We start from the raw sequence: 20,156 nt of genomic DNA on the forward strand, positions 1-20,156 counted from the left end.
AGGTCATTTCCTATTTATTGTGTCATTGTATGAATCAGGAGCTGTTAACCAGTTCCCATTTCTAGCCTTTTCAGTTTTTGGCATTAGCTCAGATGCAAAGATTGGCATTTCTTCCTGCCAGGCCGCTTAGAGACAAGTTATTGTAAGTGGTTAAAGTCTCTAGGGCAGAAAGGAGAAGTGTAAGGTATGGTGTTTGGAGTGGCATGTGGCTGTAAATAGTCATGCACATAGAGAAAAAAGTGACACCGGGAAAGACTAGAAACCGAAGGGTGATAGTTGCATGAGAATACTAGGACTAAACCATTAACAAGGAATGTTAGTGAAGTTTGGGGATTATATCCTGGGCCGTAGGATGACCAGAATAATCAGATGTCTTCTTTCTTTATAGTACTGTTGCCCAGAAATGGTTGAATACCAGAAGAAAGGAAAGTCTCTGGATTCAGAACCCAGCATCCCATCAACAGCAAAGCCACCATCTCCTGAGAAAACAGCTCCTGTTGCTTCCACACCCTCTTCTACACCTATTCCTGCTCTGTCACCACCTACCAAAGTGCAAGAGCCAAATGAGAATGTGGGTGATGCTGTCCAGACCAAGCTCATTATGCTAGTAGATGACTTCTATTATGGACGGGATGGTGGCAAAGTAGCCCAACTCACAAGCTTCCCAAAGGTCGCCACATCTTTCCGATGCCCACATTGTACCAAAAGGCTAAAAAACAATATTCGGTAAGTGTTGAGGAGTCTTGCAGGTTGCCTTGGACAAGAGAAGACTGAAATTTCTTACATGTTTAAGTCTTTCTCTTTGAGATGGTCTTATTTTCTAGTCTTGCTAAGGATTACCATTAAATCAATAACTAGTACTATAGACAGGTATTATGGTAATAAAAGATAACTTTGAGTAGAGTAAGGGAGACCAGTGCTTCACAGAACCTTAGTTTTAAGAACCCCTTTCTGGGCTCAGAAAAGCATTTTCCCAAGTGAGGAAATTAGAGCAGGTAATATCTATTCTGTGATTCTGCTGTTATTTTATCCAAGGCTACTGGGTTTTTTTTATGTTTTCTGTACTTTCCCTTTGTGCTGTGCTTACAGATTCATGAACCATATGAAACATCACGTAGAGCTCGATCAGCAGAATGGTGAGGTGGATGGTCATACTATCTGCCAACACTGTTATCGTCAGTTTTCCACTCCCTTCCAGCTCCAGTGCCACTTGGAAAATGTTCATAGTCCCTATGAATCGACTAGTAAGTTTGGAAACTCTTAAACTCTAGGGGTATACTTTGCTCTTCATTCATTGAACAGCATTAAAGGGAGCCCATTATATTTATCAATACTTGGGTAACAACGTAGATGAAGTTCTTTGCATATTTGTAGTCAATTCCTTACCTCACTTTATTTTCTTACAAACCTCACTTCTATACTGTTCAAACATGAATTGAGTTCAGTGCTAGAATCTGAATTATTAGGGACCACGATAGAAAAAGATCAACATAATGGAATTACCTAGATACTTCTGTCCTCTCAGGACTACTTATAAGGTATTTTACCATTCAGACTCCTGTCGTATGAGTTGGAGTTTTATCTCCACTGTACATCTTACATATATGAGGGAACAGAAGTTCAACATGAGCTCAGAAAAATTAAATCATTTGCTTAGGAGTATACACCTTAAGAGTAAAAGTCTTCTAGAATATTTCCTGTGTTCTTTAAAAGATTTCTAGAATGGTTGAAGTGAACAAAATTATGTAAATATAGGAAAATGTGAGCACATAATTGTGTACATACTATAAATATATATGCATTGTATGATATAGCGGTAGTTGCAGTAGTTCAGAGCAAGGGAAAGATCCTTGTGGCCAGATTTCTTAGAAAGTAATGCTTAAATTTTGAGGGGCTTTAAATATAAAAGGATTTAGATGGAAGGAAAGTTGTAAGAAAAACTTTTAAGTGATGGGAAAGCGTAAGTGAATAATTAAGGACAGAAGTATGGTTGTTATCTGAATGCTTTTGCTACAGTTTGAAAATCTTGACTGAAAGTGAATTATGAAACACTAAAGACATTTATGTCTCAAAACTGAGAGAATGTGAGATAAAATGATCTTCAAGCTGAGAACTTAAATGTTCTGCATTTCAACAGTTCTCTTTGCCTCATAACAGGGTGACTGGCTGGCTTTGTTAGTCTCAGGCATTACATGCAGATGCAACATTATGTATAGATAAAGAGACCAGATTGTCCTCTGCCTTTCCTGAACCTTTCCTACAAAGCAGAATTGCTATATTTTGTATCTCCTTGACATTGGTCTCATTAGCACGGGGATGTGGTGAGTGACTTAGACTAGTCCTGGTCCGTAGACACACAATATGAGCTATATGAGAAATTTTATTATTTTAATGGCTATTTTAAGCAAAGCCAAAAAAAAGTCTGGAATTAATATAATAGTGTATTTTATTTAATTCAGTATATTCAAAATGCAGTCATTTCAGCATGTAATCAAAAATTTTAAATTAATCACCTGTATTTATCATCCTTTTTCTTTCCCCCCAAAAAAGCAACACAGATTTTTTGAAATTTGGCGAGTGTATTATATTCAAAGCAAATTTCAGTTTGGGCCTGGCAGGTTTCAAATGATTACTGCCGCATATAACTAGTGGTTACCATATTGGACAATGGAACTTGAACTAATTTAATTAATTGGGAGTAAAATGGGTTGTGGAATCAGTCATCATAACATCACAGTGTAACGGCAGAGTAGCCAACTTTGTTAGGTTAGAACTCAAATTCTTCACTTTCAGTGATGGAAAGCCCATACAACCTATACCCTTCCCCTCCACCCCTCCCACCCCCAGTGAAAACACCTAACTGATTTTGTATAGAAGCTGGCATGTGGGTTTTTGTTATTCCACTTACATGTAGTCATAGAACAATAAGTTTTTCCTGTGGAAAACAAAATAGTGCAGTCTCATCTGCCTTTCTCTCTTGGCTTACACTCTGTTATCCCTGACTTAATTTTTTGTATCTTATGATTTAAAATTCACACTGACCAAAGAAGTTGTCCTGAATGGGAAAATAAATACCTTTCATATACTTTAGTTTTTATCACTTTTATTCTTGGATTTTTTTGAACCTGTGGCAGATCCTGCAATGAAAGATAGCTTATTTTTAATGTCAGTATTTTGGAATCCATGGTTTTCTTTCTAATTTTGAGAAAAAAGAAAAAGTATTCCTTTTTTCTGAAGTGTTTTTGAAAATATGACATAATGGCACTTTATCAGTAATTTTACGATGTATCTCTAAAAAAATAAGCACATTGTTTTATATGTAGCCATATAGTCAAGACCTAAGAGAATTAATCATGAATATTTAATATCATCTAATACCTAGTCCACTTTCAGATTTCCTCAATTTTCCCTAAAACATTAGATGTTTGTATTTAAATGAATGATTATGTGGATAATTATATTTAATTATGGTAACAGTACAATTTTAATAGCATGTTTTTCTTTACACTTGTGTGAAGATAATAGACTGAGAAGGTAGGATTGAGAAAAGGATGCTTCAGGGGGCATAGCTCTGTTTGTGTGTCAAGGGGAGGATCCTGTGTGGAAAAAGACTCAAGGGAGAACTATAAAACCTTGGTATACATGAACTGATAAGGTTTAATGAACCTTAGAAAGGCATCACAGGCATATTTTCTTTCATGACTTGGCGAACAGGAAGCAGAAGCTGTGTTAGTTCACACCTGTTTTCTCAAAGTAAGAGACTATTAGATGTTAAGGAGGTGAAAGTGATAGTGCTGGGAGGGGCGGTGTTGAGATCGCCACTTTGGAAAATCAGTTCTCTTGAATCTTTTCCCTTCCAGCTCCTTCCCCTACAGAAGTTTGAAAGGTTATGAGATCTCTTAAATTCATTGATATCTTATGTGCCTGTTTCGCTGGTTTTCTTGGTATGAGATAAATAATACATACAGATTTTATCATGGCATTTTTTGCATTAGAAGTTGCTTAATGAATGTTACTGCTTTGATGTGAGGCAGCTGTAACAGTGCAGTTGGCATATAGGAAGTAGAAGTCTTCAGGGTTGCCTGAGATTGCCCAGGGTAACATAGAATAGAAAGGCTTGGACAGAAGATTGGAGAATCCCAATGCTTTTAAAGGTGTTTTAGAAAGTGGGGTGGGGAAGAAGGAGATAAGCAAAGTGAATTGAGAGGTAAGAAGGAAAAAGAGAGAAAAATATTGTCATGCCACTAGTTACTGTTTCCCAAACGTTCATGCCTCCATGCCTTAGTTCCTTTTCTCTTGTCTCCTCTGTCTGGCAAACCCCTACTCTTTTTTTTTCCAAGGCTCATATCATGTATCTTACAATTTTTCCTTATTCCGCTTTGCAGAATTTTTAAAAAGAAATTTATCTGTATCCTGGTTGTACCTAATGTAACTCTAGGCAGTGGTTCTAAATGGCTCACAGACCTCTTTGAGAATAAACAAGAAACTTGAGGACCCTTTTCCCAGAAAAATAAACATTTTAATTTTTTGTGTATAATTTCAGGGATACATGGGCTCCCTGAGATCTCTACCATTGACCCCCAATTAAGAATCCCTGGTTTTTATTTGTTTCACATGTTAAAGAATTATAGAAACCTTTCTTCTCTTTTTTGGGGGAGCAAGAGTTAATGTTCCCAGTATGCTTAAAGTTTCAAATTTACAATTTCCATATTTGTAAAAACTTGAAAATATCTTCAGTGATAGTAAGAAAAATACAAATCACTATTATCATTTTGGCTTCATATTTTGTTAAAATACTTAGTAATTAAGATTTTTATTGAAAGTTCAGAATTGTACCCAAATTGACAAAATGGACAGTTTCAAAATTTGTCTCAAATCTGTTAATACCAAAGTAACGCAACAATTTAAAACAAGGCAAGAACTGCTGTTCATGATTGTCAGTCTCTAGAAGGCAGATACTTATTTGTGTTTTTACTAGATGTTCAATAAATGTTTGTTGAATTATTCATAGGAGAAAGTAATTGTCTCTTTTTGAGCAGAGGAATGAAATAATGTATTTTTAGAATTCACCTCACAATGGTATGTAAGGAATTGATACAGTATTTATTAGAGAGATAGGTATTGGAAGCCAGCTGATGAGCAGTAGGAAATTATACAGATATCTGCCAAGCTTTTGCCTGTGAGAATGGAGAAGTGATATTTTCTAGATGCATTTTGAAATAACGGTGACAGAACCAGGGGATTGGAGTCAAAGATAGTGTCTGGTCTTTAAGCCCAGAAAAAGGTAGGGAACTGAGAAAGGAAAAAAGAGTAATTAATTAAAGTTGGTGGTAGAATATCCAGTCTGACAATTTGTAGGTAGTTCAAAAGCTAAAATGGAGTTTTGATAAGAAGTCTGAGCTAGAGACATCAGATTAGTTGTTACTAGAGCACAGATGATAAGACAAAAACATCTTAAAGGATAGAAGTGGCTTAGTGATATACTGAGTATTGAAAATGAAAAGTTAGGAGTCAGAAAAAATAAAGAGTATGAGTTAGCATGACTTTGGTCTTAATTTCAGGTGGATTTATTGATTATTTTTTTCTTACAGCCAAGTGCAAGATCTGTGAGTGGGCGTTTGAGAGTGAGCCACTATTTCTCCAGCATATGAAGGATACTCATAAGCCTGGAGAGATGCCTTATGTTTGCCAGGTATTGCCTTTTTCTCCAGGGAGCTTTAGCTGTTTTGCTCTCAGAATGAATACAAAGAATTCACTAATGAACTCTGATGAATACCTATTGCACACACATAGTTTTAGGAACACTGAGGAGATACAGAGGAAATAGTAAACCCAGTTTCTGTGTTCAGGATTTTCCACACAGGAGAAAAACAATGAATATACATGCACCCACCCAAGGAACCCAGTCAAGGAACATTGCATGTACTGAGGGGAGTATCTGTGTCTGGAACTTGCCCCTTGGAGATGGATTAAAATATGGATTATTCTCAGACTTTCCTGTCTTAGCCCATTTTTATCTTAATTCATAGCTGAATTTGTCATAAAGATAACCCTGCATTACTAAGTCAAATAATTTGATTTCTGTACATTTAGTAAAAATTTTTTTTCATATTTTACATTTTTTGTTGCTGCCTTTTCTGAAGGCCTCAGTTGTTTACTTCACTCTTAGCTTATTTTCCCTCTTATGTGACTCAGGTGTGTCAGTATCGCTCCTCACTCTACTCTGAGGTAGATGTCCATTTTCGGATGATCCATGAGGATACTCGGCATCTGCTCTGCCCTTACTGCCTGAAGGTCTTCAAAAATGGCAATGCATTCCAACAGCATTACATGAGGCACCAGGTACTAGGCACCAAACAGTTTGCATATTCTCATTTTTAAAATTTATGGATGTTGAGGCCTGGACTGAACTAGGCAGATAATTTTAGTAGAGAATATAATAAACAGGTGTTTGCAAAAACTTAGTGAATCTTAACTGTGTGCCATGCCCTTGGCTAGGTGCTAGGTATTTAGTGGTAAACAAGATAGACCATACAATAAAACATAAGAAATGTCATGTTAGACGAAATAGAAGATGTAGGAAATAGAAGATGTATGGCTTCCCAGAAGGAGGGTGTTCAAGCCCTGAAGGATGAGTGAGGATGAACCTGGTAAAGTGGGATAAAACAGCAGTGTGCTTAAGGCACAGATTGGTAGAGTCAAGGCAGTAAAAGAAATACAGTGTGGGTGGGATGTAGGGTTTACAAGGGAGTTTGGAAGTTAGGTGGGGGACAGATCATAGAGAATCTTACAAGCCATGAGAAGGCATTTTAGTTCTATAACAAATTATTAGGAAGCCATTGAAAGGGCTTTTTTCCCCCCTTTGTTTTAAGATTTTATTTAATTTTGCATAGAAGAACTGGCGTGTAGGCTAGAGGTTCAGGGGCAGTGAGAGGATTCATCAGAAGACAGAGTGGGGAGCAGAGCAGGTGGATTTACTGAAATACATTGCTAAGCAGAGCAGTGGGCAAGACAGGAGCGGTCTGCTGCACCATATGTGGGTAGCTCCCTGGCCAGAGAGAGCACTCAGACTACCGTGGTGGGCCGTTGCAGTGGTAGTGCTGAGACTTAACCCCTAGCCACCATGGAGGCCCTCATATAAGGGCGTTAAAGTTGTAGAGTGGTGTGTTCAAATATGCATTTAGTTTTGATTACACTGGCTGCACTAGGAGAATGGATTGAAGATTAAGACTAGAGTTAGGGAGAGTAGCCAAACTTTCAATAGTTGAGGTGAGAGGCAGTAGTGACTATTGACTTTTGAAATGAAAAAGAGGATAGAATTGAGAGATACTGGGAAGATAAGTAAGGTTTGTATTTAGAGGTGGATTAGGTGAAGGTAGTGAGGGAGTAGTTGAACACAGTACCTAAGATTTCTTTCTGGGCAGTTGGACCAATGGTAAACTGTTCATGGAGATAGGAACACTAGAGGAAGATAATTTTGGGTGGGAAAGATGATCACCCAAGCTTGGATATTCTGGGTTAGCAGTCTCTGGATATTAAATGTAGTTGTCTACTAAACAAATAGTTGGATATAAATGTCTGAAGCCTGGCAGGAAAAGAGGCTGAGGAATGAATCATTATACAAGTCCAGTGAATTTGAAACTTTTTAAGTATCGTGTGGCCTCTCCCCTCCTCCCCCAATTAAGAACAAGATAAAGGTTTAGGACCCTTAAAGTGTCTCTCCACAAAACCAGGACCTAGGAGGAAAAATAGTCCTAGGAGGAAAACCAGGAGTGTTAGTGTCAGAGAAGCTAAGGAAGGAAAGCGTTGTGAAGAAAAGGCTGTGATCCAGATTGTTAAAGGAAGGTGCCCAGTCAAATGGGAAAGGTGGAGGGGGATCTGCAATCAGCACATTTGACAGGGCTGTCTTGTTGATTAGGGGTTAGAAGTCAAATTTCAGCAATGAATGAATGAATGAAAATTAAGGAAACAGAGACAACTTACCTAAAGAAGTTTGTTTAGAAAGAAGAGGACCAGGGATGTTAGATTCCAAGGGAAAATTTGTTGTTGGCTTTGTTTTTAAGATGGAATATGGTCTTGTTTTAAAATGCTACAAGAAAGGAGCCACTTAGGAGAGTAAAGGTACTTAAGAGAGAGCACAAAGTAAACAGCAAGATGGGTGCACCTGCCTTAGTGTGCATGTGCATGTGCTTACAAACACCACCAGTTCTCACTTGTAAGCACCCTCTTAGGCTCACGTACTCATTTGCACAGTAGTGACTGCTGATTATCTGCTGTACATGTGTTTCCAAATAGCAACATGGAAGTTGTTGTTTATAATTCAGCTGAGGTTATAGAGCCTTGCTATTTTGGGGGTGAAAATCATAGATATGGTTCTGTTTTTAAAGGACTTCAATGCTAGGCAGACTGAATTCTCAAAATGGTCTCACTGGGAGGAATAGCTGTATATATTGATAAGTTAAATGGAAAAGCCACAAGGTGTAGAAAAAAGGAAAGAAACGGTGATGACTGGAGATGTGTGTGTTCTCTGGTTATATGTGTATGCTGTTCATGAAAGAATACCCAGAAACTGGTAGTTATTTCCATGGAAAGGGACTGGGGCTCAAAGTTGAAGGCATCTTAACAACATGAAGGAGTACAGGATAAAAAGTGTTTTTTTTTAAAATCATAAATATTTCATTGCAATTAACAACTAGGAAGGAAGAATGTCTAGCATTGGGAAGTTGTCTGAAATGTAAAGAGAAAGTGGAGGCAAGTAAAGTTTAAGCCACTCGTCCAAATGGCTTTGGCCAGTCAGGAAGAGATGATTTAAGGACTGAGTCATCCTGGCTTTTGAGTCCACCTTTGGGAGCATAGGAGGTGATGATTGTCGATGGTAGGTTTTGGTGTCATGTTGTGTTTCTTACTCTTGAATTACCAACAGAATGGTGGGAAGAATGATATGCTTGGTATTGATCTATCTTCGCCTCAGAGAACATTTTCTGGGAACCTTTAAGGAACACTGTTTCTTTTTCTCCCTTTTTTAGAAGAGGAATGTGTATCACTGTAACAAATGCCGACTGCAGTTTCTGTTTGCCAAGGATAAAATCGAACACAAACTTCAACACCATAAAACGTTCCGTAAACCCAAGCAGCTGGAAGGCTTGAAACCAGGCACCAAGGTAAAGGGTTTGTTTGCATTTTCTTCTGCGACAACAACAACAACAGAGATTTTCAGACTCCAAGGTTTAGTATGAGTATTATCTAATTGTCCCTTCCCTCGACTCACAGGTGACAATCCGGGCTTCTCGAGGGCAGCCACGAACAGTTCCTGTATCTTCCAATGATGCACCTCCCAGCACCTTGCAGGAGGCAGCACCACTGACCTCTTCAACAGACCCTCTGCCTGTCTTCCTTTATCCCCCTGTTCAGCGCAACATCCAGAAGAGAGCTGTTAGAAAAATGTCAGTGCCTTCTTCTAGAGGCTGGGGCTGACTGGGAAGGATTATTCCTGATAGCCAGTGTAAACTGGTAGCCTTTTAGCAGGATCTGTTGTCTAAAGCCACTACAATTTATGGGGAATCTGAGGGTGTAACGCGAATTTTTCTTGTTTCTTGACAGGAGTGTCATGGGCCGGCAGACTTGTCTGGAGTGCAGCTTTGAGATCCCAGATTTCCCTAATCACTTCCCTACTTATGTGCACTGCTCTCTGTGTCGCTATAGCACCTGCTGCTCTCGGGCCTATGCCAACCACATGATCAAGTAGGTGACGGTTAAACTGGTGTTTTTTCTGAGAGTTCAGATTCTCCAGAAGTCACTTTATTCCCTGCCCTACATCTAGTGTGTCTCCTCTGTCACCTCCTAGAAAGGTTTGTCCATCTCTCCTGCAGGGTAAGAGGCCAAACCCATGTTTATTTGACTTATGATCTGTGTTCTAAGTTTTAGGACTTTGCTACTCAAAATGTGGTCCAAGGACCAGCAGCACTAGATGTAAATTTACTAGGTTTGCAGACTCTGGGCCCTCCCTCAGGCCCTACTGAATCAGAATGTGCACTTGAATAGACCCCCAGGTGGCTCATATACATACTAACAGGAAGTATTGATAGGATGGGAAGGCTAGTTTGGGTTGAGGTGAGGCTAGAATGGAGAGGAGTACAGAGTCGTCCCCCTTTGGACATTGCCAGTGACTGGTGACCTCTGCCTGCAGAGTGCTGTTCCTAACCCACTTTGTCTTTTGCAGCAATCATGTTCCACGGAAGAGCCCCAAGTATTTGGCTTTGTTTAAAAATTCTGTGAGGTAAGAAAAATCTCATCTCTTAAGTTTTCAAATTTATGTTAAATCTTTTATTATTTTGGGGGATATAACTTTATTTGAAACGGGGAAGATGGGGGGATACTCCCTTTCTCTATTAAGCCTCAGAGCTTCACTCTAGTGTCCCTGCTGTACTAATCTTATGTATTCTTCACTTGCTTTCTTAGTGGAAGCAATCTGGTCTGCACTTCATGTACCTTCGTTACCTCTGTGGGAGATGCCATGGCCAAGCATTTGGTATTCAACCCCTCTCACAGATCCAGTAGCATCCTGCCGCGGGGTAAGCAGAGGGGAAGGGGGAAGTAGGCCAAGGGAAAAATAAGGATATGAGTCATGCTGTGTGAGGCAGTAGCATCTCTACTCAGCCCTTAACCAAATTGGAAGCATTCTAACCTGAAGTTTATGTAAGACTGGGAAGGTAGCAGTTTTGCTTTTTTGGTTGAAATAACAATACGGTTTTTGGGTGGGCTTGTTTCTTCACTGAGTTAACATTTCTTTTTGTCTCATTTTCCCTAGGACTCACTTGGATATCTCCGTCAAGGTAACAGAAACTCACTTTATGGTTTGATTGCTGCTTGGCTGTGTGTTTGATCTCTGTTGTAGCCACTACTAACTTTATTTGGTTTTTCAAATTTCACACAGCTTTCTCTTTTCTTTTTGTTATTCTTTTAGGCATGGCCAGACTCGTGACCGAGTACATGACCGGAACTTGAAGAATATGTACCCTCCTCCTTCTTTCCCTTCTAATAAAGCTGCCACTGTGAAATCTGTGGGGACCACCCCCACTGAGCCTGAAGAGCTACCAACTCCCATGGCTCAGGCACTGCCATCACCAGCCTCAACTGCAACCCCACCACCAACCCCAGCTCACTCCCAGCCTTTAGCCCCTCCACCCTTGCCTACCGAGGAGGCAGAATGTCTGAATGTTGATGACCAGGATGAAGGGAGCCCCGTCATCCAGGAACCTGAGCCAGCATCAGGGGCTGGTAGTAGCAGTGGGGTTGGAAAGAAGGAGCAGCTGTCTGTGAAGAAGCTTCGAGTGGTACTGTTTGCCCTATGCTGCAATACAGAACAGGCAGCTGAACACTTCCGAAACCCCCAGCGACGCATTCGGCGTTGGCTTCGGCGCTTCCAGGCCTCCCAGGAGGAGAATCTGGAGGGCAAATATCTGAGCTTAGAGGCAGAAGAGAAACTGGCGGAGTGGGTACTGACCCAGCGAGAGCAACAGCTCCCCGTAAATGAGGAGACCTTGTTCCAGAAGGCTACCAAAATAGGACGTTCTTTGGAGGGGGGGTTTAAGATCTCTTACGAATGGGCTGTGCGTTTCATGCTGCGGCACCACCTGACTCCCCATGCCCGGCGTGCAGTGGCCCATACTCTACCCAAGGATGTGGCAGACAATGCAGGACTCTTCATTGAATTTGTGCAACGGCAGATTCACAACCAGGACTTACCATTGTCTATGATTGTGGCTATTGACGAGATCTCCTTGTTTCTGGATACGGAAGTGCTGAGCAGTGACGACCGAAAGGAGAATGCCCTGCAGACAGTGGGCACGGGGGAGCCTTGGTGTGACGTGGTGCTGGCCATTCTGGCAGATGGCACTATCCTCCCCACGCTGGTTTTCTACCGAGGACAGATGGATCAGCCTGCTAATGTGCCAGACTCTATATTGCTAGAGGTGAAGGAGAGTGGCTACAGCGATGACGAGATCATGGAGCTGTGGTCATCCCGAGTGTGGCAGAAGCACACGGCTTGCCAGCGCGGCAAAGGCATGCTTGTGATGGACTGCCACCGCACTCACTTGTCAGAAGAGGTGCTGGCTATGCTTAGTGCCTCTAGCACTTTGCCTGCAGTGGTCCCAGCAGGCTGTAGCTCCAAAATCCAGCCATTAGACGTGTGCATCAAACGAACTGTCAAGAACTTCCTGCACAAAAAGTGGAAGGAACAGGCTCGAGAAATGGCAGATACTGGATGTGATTCTGATGTTCTGCTTCAGCTGGTGCTGGTCTGGCTGGCTGAAGTGCTGGGCGTCATTGGGGACTGTCCAGAGCTAGTTCAGCGGTCCTTCCTTGTGGCTAGTGTTCTGCCTGGCCCTGATGGCAACATTAACTCACCCACAAGAAATGCTGACATGCAGGAGGAGCTAATTGCCTCCCTAGAGGAGCAGCTGAAGCTGAGTGGGGAACAGTCTGAAGAGCCCTCAGCTTCTACTCCCCGACCCAGGTCATCTCCCGAAGAGACAATTGAGCCTGAGAGCCTTCACCAGCTCTTTGAGGGTGAAAGTGAGACTGAGTCCTTCTATGGCTTTGAAGAAGCTGACCTAGATCTGATGGAGATTTGAGTGTTGGGGTCATGAAGGGGGTGTGGAGTGGGGGTGGGAAAGTGTGAGGGAGGGTACAGGGATTTAGGGAAAAGGGGGTATACCAGGTGGAGTATTTGGCTTATATTTTTAAATTTTATGCCACCCCCCTCCCCCATGTTGACTTATACTTCCCTGTGGATTTGTGGGTTATTAGGAAAACCAATAGTGATCACGTCTGAGCCGAGGAGCTGGCCCGTTGGTCATTCACTTCTGAAAAAAGTTTTTTTTGTGACTTTTTTTTTTTTTTTTTAAATCACTGTGTTTGGTATTTTTCTGACAAAAATCAAGAAAAAGAAAAAAAATCCTTGTGGACAAATGTTTTTTGTTTCCCCTTTTACCTCACTTGTGTCATAGTACATCTGGGTTTTTTGTTAAATTTGACTGTGGCCAATGTCTTTGGGCATGATGCTATCCAACCATTGTCAATGTGAGAACATTTCTGAAGATGGGAAAGATAAAAATATGTAGCTCACAAACTGATTTATTATATATATGGATAAACAACTTTTTTCATGTGGTCTTAACACTTTTATATAAAAGCGAAAATGGAAAAAAAAACCCCACTGAACTCTCTTCCTTCTCCTTACTTTCCTTCCCTCTCCAGAGATGTTGTTTCTACAACTCTAGACATAAAATTGTGGCTTTAAAAATGCATGAAACCACCTTTAATCATCCAGAATGAATAGATTGTTACTCCTTACCATCTTCCACTGACAAAAACATGACAAAACCAATATTCTTTGCACTTGTTGCCCTTGGTCCCTTGCCCCATTCTCGCACCACCATTCTTGGACAAAGGACCACACAGGTTTTATTGCAACCTGGAGGTACTGAGGGGATCACACAGCTGTAGGGTGGAGGCCATTCTCAGTATGGGGCTTCATCCCGCTGTCCTTTCTTGGTTGAACTTCATCCTGTTACATGGACAGCATGCCTTTTCAGGAGACCACATGTCCTACAGAAGCTAATTGTGCAAGAAGTGTTGAACTTTTAAAAAGAAGACAGACCACTTGTTGAAATCCCGTGGCTTTCCCCTGTCTTTTAATGATCAGAAAAGAATCTGACCTAAAGAAGACACACAGGGGTGTGCACAAAGAAAAAGACAAGAATCTTTATTTTTCACTGCCAGCTTCAAGGAAAAATTTTTTCTACAGTTTGCATGAGGGATTTTTTTTTTTTTAAATTGTATGTACTCATGATTATAAACTGAAGTGTACTATAACAAAAGGAACAAAAATTCAAGTCCACCTTGCCCACAGCTACACCACTCTTCTGTCCATCCTGAGGCTTTTTCAGCAATGTTTCCCTCCTGTGAGTCAAGGAGGCAACCTGCACAGGCTTGTAAATGGTTCATCTTTAAAATGTACATAAGTGGAACATTTAATAAAATAAGGGGAAATGGATTTATAAACAATGTGGTTATTTTCTAGGTCACCCTATTTTAATAGGCTTTCACAGACTGGGAGATGCTCAAGATGTGATGGGCCTGGTGTACAGGTGTAACGTTTGTTACTACCTGTTTCTCCTCACTCCTGTTTTTTTTTTTTTTTTTTTTTTGTCTTTTACCCCCCAGCACACTATAATATAGTGAACTGGAGTGATCCCTTCCAGAAACAGCTTGGCCAGCTTTGTGAAGCCATGGCATCTGAAACTGAACTGAGGATCCAATTGGGCTTCTCTTCCCCAGCTTTTTGCTTGATGCTACTTTGACAGACTATGGACTTTTAAGTCAGCCCAATGCCTTTGAGAAAGTTCAAGAACTAATTGTCAGCACTGTCCACAGTGACTTAATTCTTCTCTTTGGTAGTCTCTGCAGCAGCCCCAGAGTTAGCAGAGCTGGGGTCCTGGTCTCTGCACACTGTATGACTTTCTTGATTGGTAAATTTTTTAAAGACCACAATAACAACAGTGAATCAGCTGGGTGTTGGCCAGGAAGTTATACCCTTGTGGATTCCGCCTGCATGGCTTAGTAGTAGAAGGAAGTTTTTTTTTGTTTTGTTTTTTATAATTCAGTTTAATCAATAAACCAGTATTTATTGACTACTTTGTGTTGAGACTGAATGTGTGGAAGATAAATTGAAAGTTCATGATTTTCTTTTGCATAAACTTTTGTTGTAACTATACATACAAATGGAGGGGTTTTGATAGTTCCCTTAACTTACTGAATTTCTACAACACTTTCTGAGTTTCTAGTTTTTCAAAGTTTTAGAGAGCATCTGAATCACCAAGGGTGTTCATTTTTCAAAGGTAGGTTTAATATCATTTGGGAGATAAAAGTTTGGCCAATACCCTAACTAATTTGATGCACAGCTATACTTGGGGTATTTTTTTTTTTAATATTAAATTTTATTTTTATATTCCCCCATACAATTGCAAACGCCCCATTCTGACCCCAATCCTTCCCCTCCCGCCCCCCACCCTCCAAAAAGTGTCTCTGGTTCATAGTTTTTTGTTGATTTTGATTTTCACTTTCTTATATTCATTTTCCTGGTCCCTTACTTAAGTTTTCTAGATTCCTGCTATGAGTGAGACCATCCGGTATTTTTCTTTTTCTTTTTGGCTTATTTCGCTGAGCATGATCCCTTCCAGCGCCATCCATGTTGCTGCAAATTGCATGTTTATCTTTTTTGAATGCTGAGTAATATTCCATGGTATATATGTACCACATCTTCTTGATCCAGTCATCTATTTTTGGGCAATTGGGCTGTTTCCAAAGCTTAGCTATTGTAAATAGTGCTGCTATAAACATAGGGGTGCAGATGCTCTTTGGAATTGATGTTTCTGTGTCCTTTGGGTAAATACCTAGGAGTGGAATTGCTGGATCATATGGAAGCTCTATGTTTTATACTTGGGGTATTTTTAATGAACGTAATACTTGTAAGAAGTTAACTGATAGTGCCAGAAATTAATATATTTAGGTAGTAAACATTTAAATGTTGAAATCATAGTATTCCTTTTATGAATGGGGTGAGGTTGGGTAGATGAGGGATTGAGAGAGCCAGTTCAGAGTTTGGGGGTCACCTAATGGTGAGTAGGTCTATTACATGCTACATTTCTCTTTGAAATTGTGTTTTAACTAGTAATCAAATTTGCAGTCACTGTTAAGCAGAACCCTTGCACTCTAGTGCATGGATGGAAATGTTGGAAAAAATGTTAAAACACAAAACCAGTTATGTTACCACACAAGGATTAAGCCTGCCTTTAGTACAGTTGTGGGTCCTCTGTAGTGTCATGCAAAGGATTCTACATTTGTCTAATGGACCAAGTGCCAAGGGTCCTATGACCAGGGAGGGACGTGGTATACGGTAATACTTAGTACTGTCCTTTTGATAGGACCTAATTAGATGTAATACACCTACTCAGCAAGTATTTCAAAGAATTTATTTATTTTACAAAAGGTAAGTCTACCTTGACTCAGCAACATTCAAAGGTAGCAGAAGGGTGAAACTTCAGTACTGGAGAATGCATCTCTATTTCATTCAAAGCCACTAAAAAAGAAGAGAGACGATAAAGTCATGAAGCCACAGGAAGAGGAATCAGTTTCTAACAGCAACTACCCTCTAGCCAAAACCCAGTGTGATGCCAAAGGGCAGGCCTCCCAATTCTCATGTATTTTTTTTTAACTAATTTCAATTACCTGATCATGTGGGCAATATCCCAGTTGGTCTCTGCAGACAGTGGTCCCTCTATTTCAACACCTTTTTCTGTTACAGTGGCAATTTGAAACTGAAAGAAATAGGGGGTAGGTCAAGGAGAAAGAAATGGGTCCATCGATTCTTCAAACCATAGACCCAGAGACCAGAAGTTTCCAAAGCCTGCCAGTTACATTCCCATTATTCACGCCCCTCCTCACCCGGTTATAAGAACGGGCATCTCGATAGTACAGCACTCGCATGCAACGTTCCACTAGCTCTCGGGCCTCAGTCTGGCTCGGCACCGGCTGCTTCTCCAGAACTTCTCTCAGCAGGGGCTAGGGAGATTAGAGGTGTGAGGGGACATGGGAGATACTTGAGAAATACCAAGACATCTATCTCAATGTAAACAAACATGAATGAATAAAAAAGAACATTTCACCTGTTGTCACCAGAATGAACTCTGCTCACCTGTGCTAAGACCCACTTGAAACAAAGTTCTAGGGTGTCCTCTCTGCACAGGTCTTACTGATTTCAAGGTATGCCACCTTGTCGTTGGAATATGAATTTCACACTAACGGCCTCTGGATTACACTGCCAAGAAGTAGGGGTCCTAACCTCATGCCAGAATTTCAAGGGAAGAACAAGCAGACAACCACTACCCCCCATTTGTCTTTTGCTAGAACCGCCCACCCCTCAACTACTTACCTGAGCCAAGTATGCACCATAACCAGTGGCCAAGGAAGGAGCTTCATAGGCTACACCAAGCATGTCCACATAACCGAGGAAACTAAGAAGAAAAATATCAATAAGAGAAATCATTTCATCTTGGGTTTCTCTATCTTAGCCAAAGGCTGGGACCATGGCACCTGAGTTAGAAGTGGGATTCACCGGGTGAGAGAGACTACACAGGCACTGGTGGTTGGGTGGTCAAAGTAATAAGTTACTTGTATTCAAACCAACCTCTCTCCATCAGCATAGCCTCCGATGACCATGGTGTTCCACAGGGGGTTCATCTTGGAGCGACGGCTGTACATGGCTCTAGTCAGCCACGAATGAATAGCTTTAGGGCTATAGCTGTGTCCGTCTCCCAAAAGCTCTTCATCAATCCTAGTAATTGGTTGTGAGAAAGAAAATGCAAGTCGGGATTTCTATCCACCCCGAAAAGAACCACAAGCTTCCCCATTTTACCCGTCCTAACGCCAAAACCTACTTACTCCAAACACATCCTCCATTCCCTCTCCCTGCCCACTATTGCAGCCTCAAGTCCCTTCACTCCATCTAAGGAGATTTAGAAAAAAATAAAAAAGCAGTGGCCGGCCCTTCTCACTTGGGCCGACTACTCAGTATTCTAGGCGACTTACACCATCTGGCCGAGAACTTGCTTCAAATACTGGAAATCCGCGTAGTCTCCGGATGCCCCCAGCATGGTGCTGTCGTTGACTCGCATGATGCGGGAGATGTTGCGGAAACGAGCGAGCGAGCCGTAGGAGCCCAGCATGTCTGCTGCGATCACCACTCCGCCGTCAAACTTAACACCGAGGACCGAGGTCCCGGTCACCATGGGGTTCCTGGAGGGGTAAAGAGGGGTCTGGCGCGGCGGCGCGGGGAGGACCTGAGCCCTCCTCCCGCACAGGGCTGCGCTTCTGATTCTCGGAGGCGCCTGTCAGCGACGCGGCCTTCTCCCGGATTCTGTGCCCGGGGCAGCCCCGCCGCTCGCGCGCCCGGGTCCCTGCCTGGCCTTCCCGGGCTCGCGCCTTCCCCGCCGCAGCGCCGGGCCCGGCGTCCCCCCCCAGAGCAGGCTCAGGCGCCGAAAGCTTACTGAGTGCGCGTGATCGGACCCCCGAAGGGCGCGGACGCTGGGTCGGGGAAGGAGCCGGGAGTGGGCGGAATGCGGTAAAATTGCCCCGGGGCGGGACCCCCGGCCCAATGCCCGGACCGCGACTCCCAAAACGGTTCCATCTTAGTCACGGCGGCAGCAGAAACGAAAGCGCTTGCGCCAACGGAAGCGGAAGTGATCCCGCAGGTCCCCACCTTCCTTCTTCCGGAAAGCCACCTCCGGCAGCCATGTTGGTGAGGTCACAGCCGGATGTAGCGTCACGCTAGACCCGGTCGCAGGGACTGCGCTTGCCCAACTATACGTCGACGTAACTGGAACGCGCCGGCGAGTGTCACGCACAGAGTCAAAGGCGGAGGAAGAGGAGCGCCGGGTGGAAGGGGGTGTGTGGAAGAGGGTGTGTGGAAGAGGGCGGAATTTCAGGACTGACCCGGAGCGAGGAGGCGGAAACTTTCGAGTCCGTTTTGTGTCATTATGGAAATCCCCAGCTGAAATAAGAATAAACCCAGCCGCTGTGTGTCCCACAGCAGCCCTGTATGGCAGCTGTTACTCGACCTAATTTACAAAAACCAAGGCGTGGCGTTCGCAGCCGCCCTCCAGACGAAGAACGGGGGGACGCAAGGAGGCCCCCACACCGGGGCGCGCACGAAGCCGCCTGCCCGCAGACCGACGGTGTAGAGCACCGGGAAGCACCTGGCTCGGAAAACCGCAGGTGGCGTGCGCCCTCTGCTGGGCGGCGAGGAAACCACATCGTTCCAGGCCCGGTGCGGCAACGCCGGTGGAATCAGGTGTTTTGGTAGCAGAAGTCCACTTAACTTCTCATTCGCCAACTTCCCTTCCAGCGTCTGGTGCGAGAGATTGCTCAGGACTTGCAAACAGATCGGCCCTTCCAGAGCGCAGCTGTTGGTGCTTTGCAAGGGAGGCCTACCTGGTTGGCCTTTTTGAAGGCACCAACCTGGGTGCTGTTCATGTAAAGAAGTAACAGTTACGCCAAAAGATAGCCAGCTAGTGCGTTGCATAGGTGGACATTGTGCTTAAGAGTCCCCTATGATGGGAAACATTTCATTCTCAAAAAACAGTTTTTTTCTTTTCTTCCTATTATTGGTACCCTCGTTTTCCTTGATCCTCCTTTCTTTTGTATGTATATATATTTAAAGATTTATTTATGCATCAAGAACTGGGGTACAGGCCAGAGATGCCGGGGGTGAGAGGACTAGGGACAGAGTAGGGAAAAGAGCAGACTGACTGAGACACTCTGCTGAGGGGAGCAGTGGGTGAGACAGGAGAGGTCTGCTGCGCCAGGTGGGTAGCTCCCTGGCCTGCAGGGGATGGAACTCATGCTGCTGAGGTTGCAGATTGCTTCATAGGGCGGTGCTTAACCCCTTGCACCACCAGGGAGGCCCAAGCCGCCTTTCTTTTAAAAAATTCAATTACTTTTACAACATTTTGTTGTAGGGATATAGGTTCACACCTCTTCAAATGTATGTTATTACACCAGGAACACACCAAAACTCCATTATTCCTCCATCACAGTCCACTGGGCCCTCTCCCCACTTTGCTTCCCCTTCAATCCTTCTGGAAATTGTTTTCCTTAGTTTAGAGAAGGCCTCCTTCAGGAGAGCTTTCGCTCCCTCTGCTGTTGTTTTTGTGTAATGTTTCGAGGTGGGGGAGAAGGTGGGGAGGGAGGCAGTATGGAAGAGAAAGAATGAATATACCATAACTGTGATTTCCTAGCGTTGTTCCCCTTCTCCATTTTTATCCAGATAGCATCTAATATCGGCTCTATTGCTCCTGCCCTGATACAATTTTATCCCACTTGAAGCACTTTCTCCTCAGTGTGGAGCTGTCCTAGAAGAGCGCCTTGGGGCTCAGTTCAAGAGATCCTAGGGTCTACACCACTGCAGCCCTTTCAGGTCTTACTTCCTACCACTTATAAAGAACCAGCTACAGCAGGTCCTCAAATACCATTGCTGCAGAGGCTGTGGATTGCTTCATAGTGCAGCACCAGGGAGGCCCACCATTCTTTTTTTT

The 20,156-nt window shown here is 42.8% G+C and overlaps 2 protein-coding genes across 6 annotated transcripts in view; one reads left to right on the forward strand and one right to left on the reverse strand.

Annotated features, from left to right (window-relative positions):
• Positions 1-12,635, forward strand: part of POGZ (pogo transposable element derived with ZNF domain) — a gene marked incomplete at both ends in the record, with an annotated part of 34,706 nt that extends 22,071 nt beyond the window's left edge. For all 5 annotated transcript variants that reach the window (XM_084243506.1, XM_084243502.1, XM_084243505.1 and 2 more), the window contains 11 exons: positions 389-726; positions 1,090-1,244; positions 5,592-5,692; positions 6,196-6,342; positions 9,027-9,161; positions 9,271-9,443; positions 9,601-9,741; positions 10,220-10,276; positions 10,459-10,571; positions 10,808-10,832; positions 10,964-12,635. In XM_084243506.1, coding sequence (XP_084099632.1) covers positions 389-726; positions 1,090-1,244; positions 5,592-5,692; positions 6,196-6,342; positions 9,027-9,161; positions 9,271-9,443; positions 9,601-9,741; positions 10,220-10,276; positions 10,459-10,571; positions 10,808-10,832; positions 10,964-12,635 — 3,057 coding nt within the window. The remainder of the gene's footprint in view (positions 1-388; positions 727-1,089; positions 1,245-5,591; positions 5,693-6,195; positions 6,343-9,026; positions 9,162-9,270; positions 9,444-9,600; positions 9,742-10,219; positions 10,277-10,458; positions 10,572-10,807; positions 10,833-10,963) is intronic.
• Positions 12,636-16,131: 3,496 nt separating this feature from the next.
• On the reverse strand, positions 16,132-18,250 carry PSMB4 (proteasome 20S subunit beta 4; the record flags this gene model as incomplete). Its single annotated transcript, XM_084242417.1, has 7 exons — positions 16,132-16,144; positions 16,294-16,382; positions 16,510-16,626; positions 16,997-17,078; positions 17,252-17,398; positions 17,653-17,859; positions 18,111-18,250. 7 exons carry the CDS (start codon positions 18,248-18,250, stop codon positions 16,132-16,134), a joined length of 795 nt encoding a protein of 264 aa, XP_084098543.1.
• Positions 18,251-20,156: the final 1,906 nt, after the last annotated feature.

Source organism: Talpa europaea, assembly GCF_964194135.1.
Source record: "Talpa europaea genome assembly, chromosome: 9".
NCBI classification, from domain to species: Eukaryota; Metazoa; Chordata; class Mammalia; order Eulipotyphla; family Talpidae; genus Talpa; species Talpa europaea.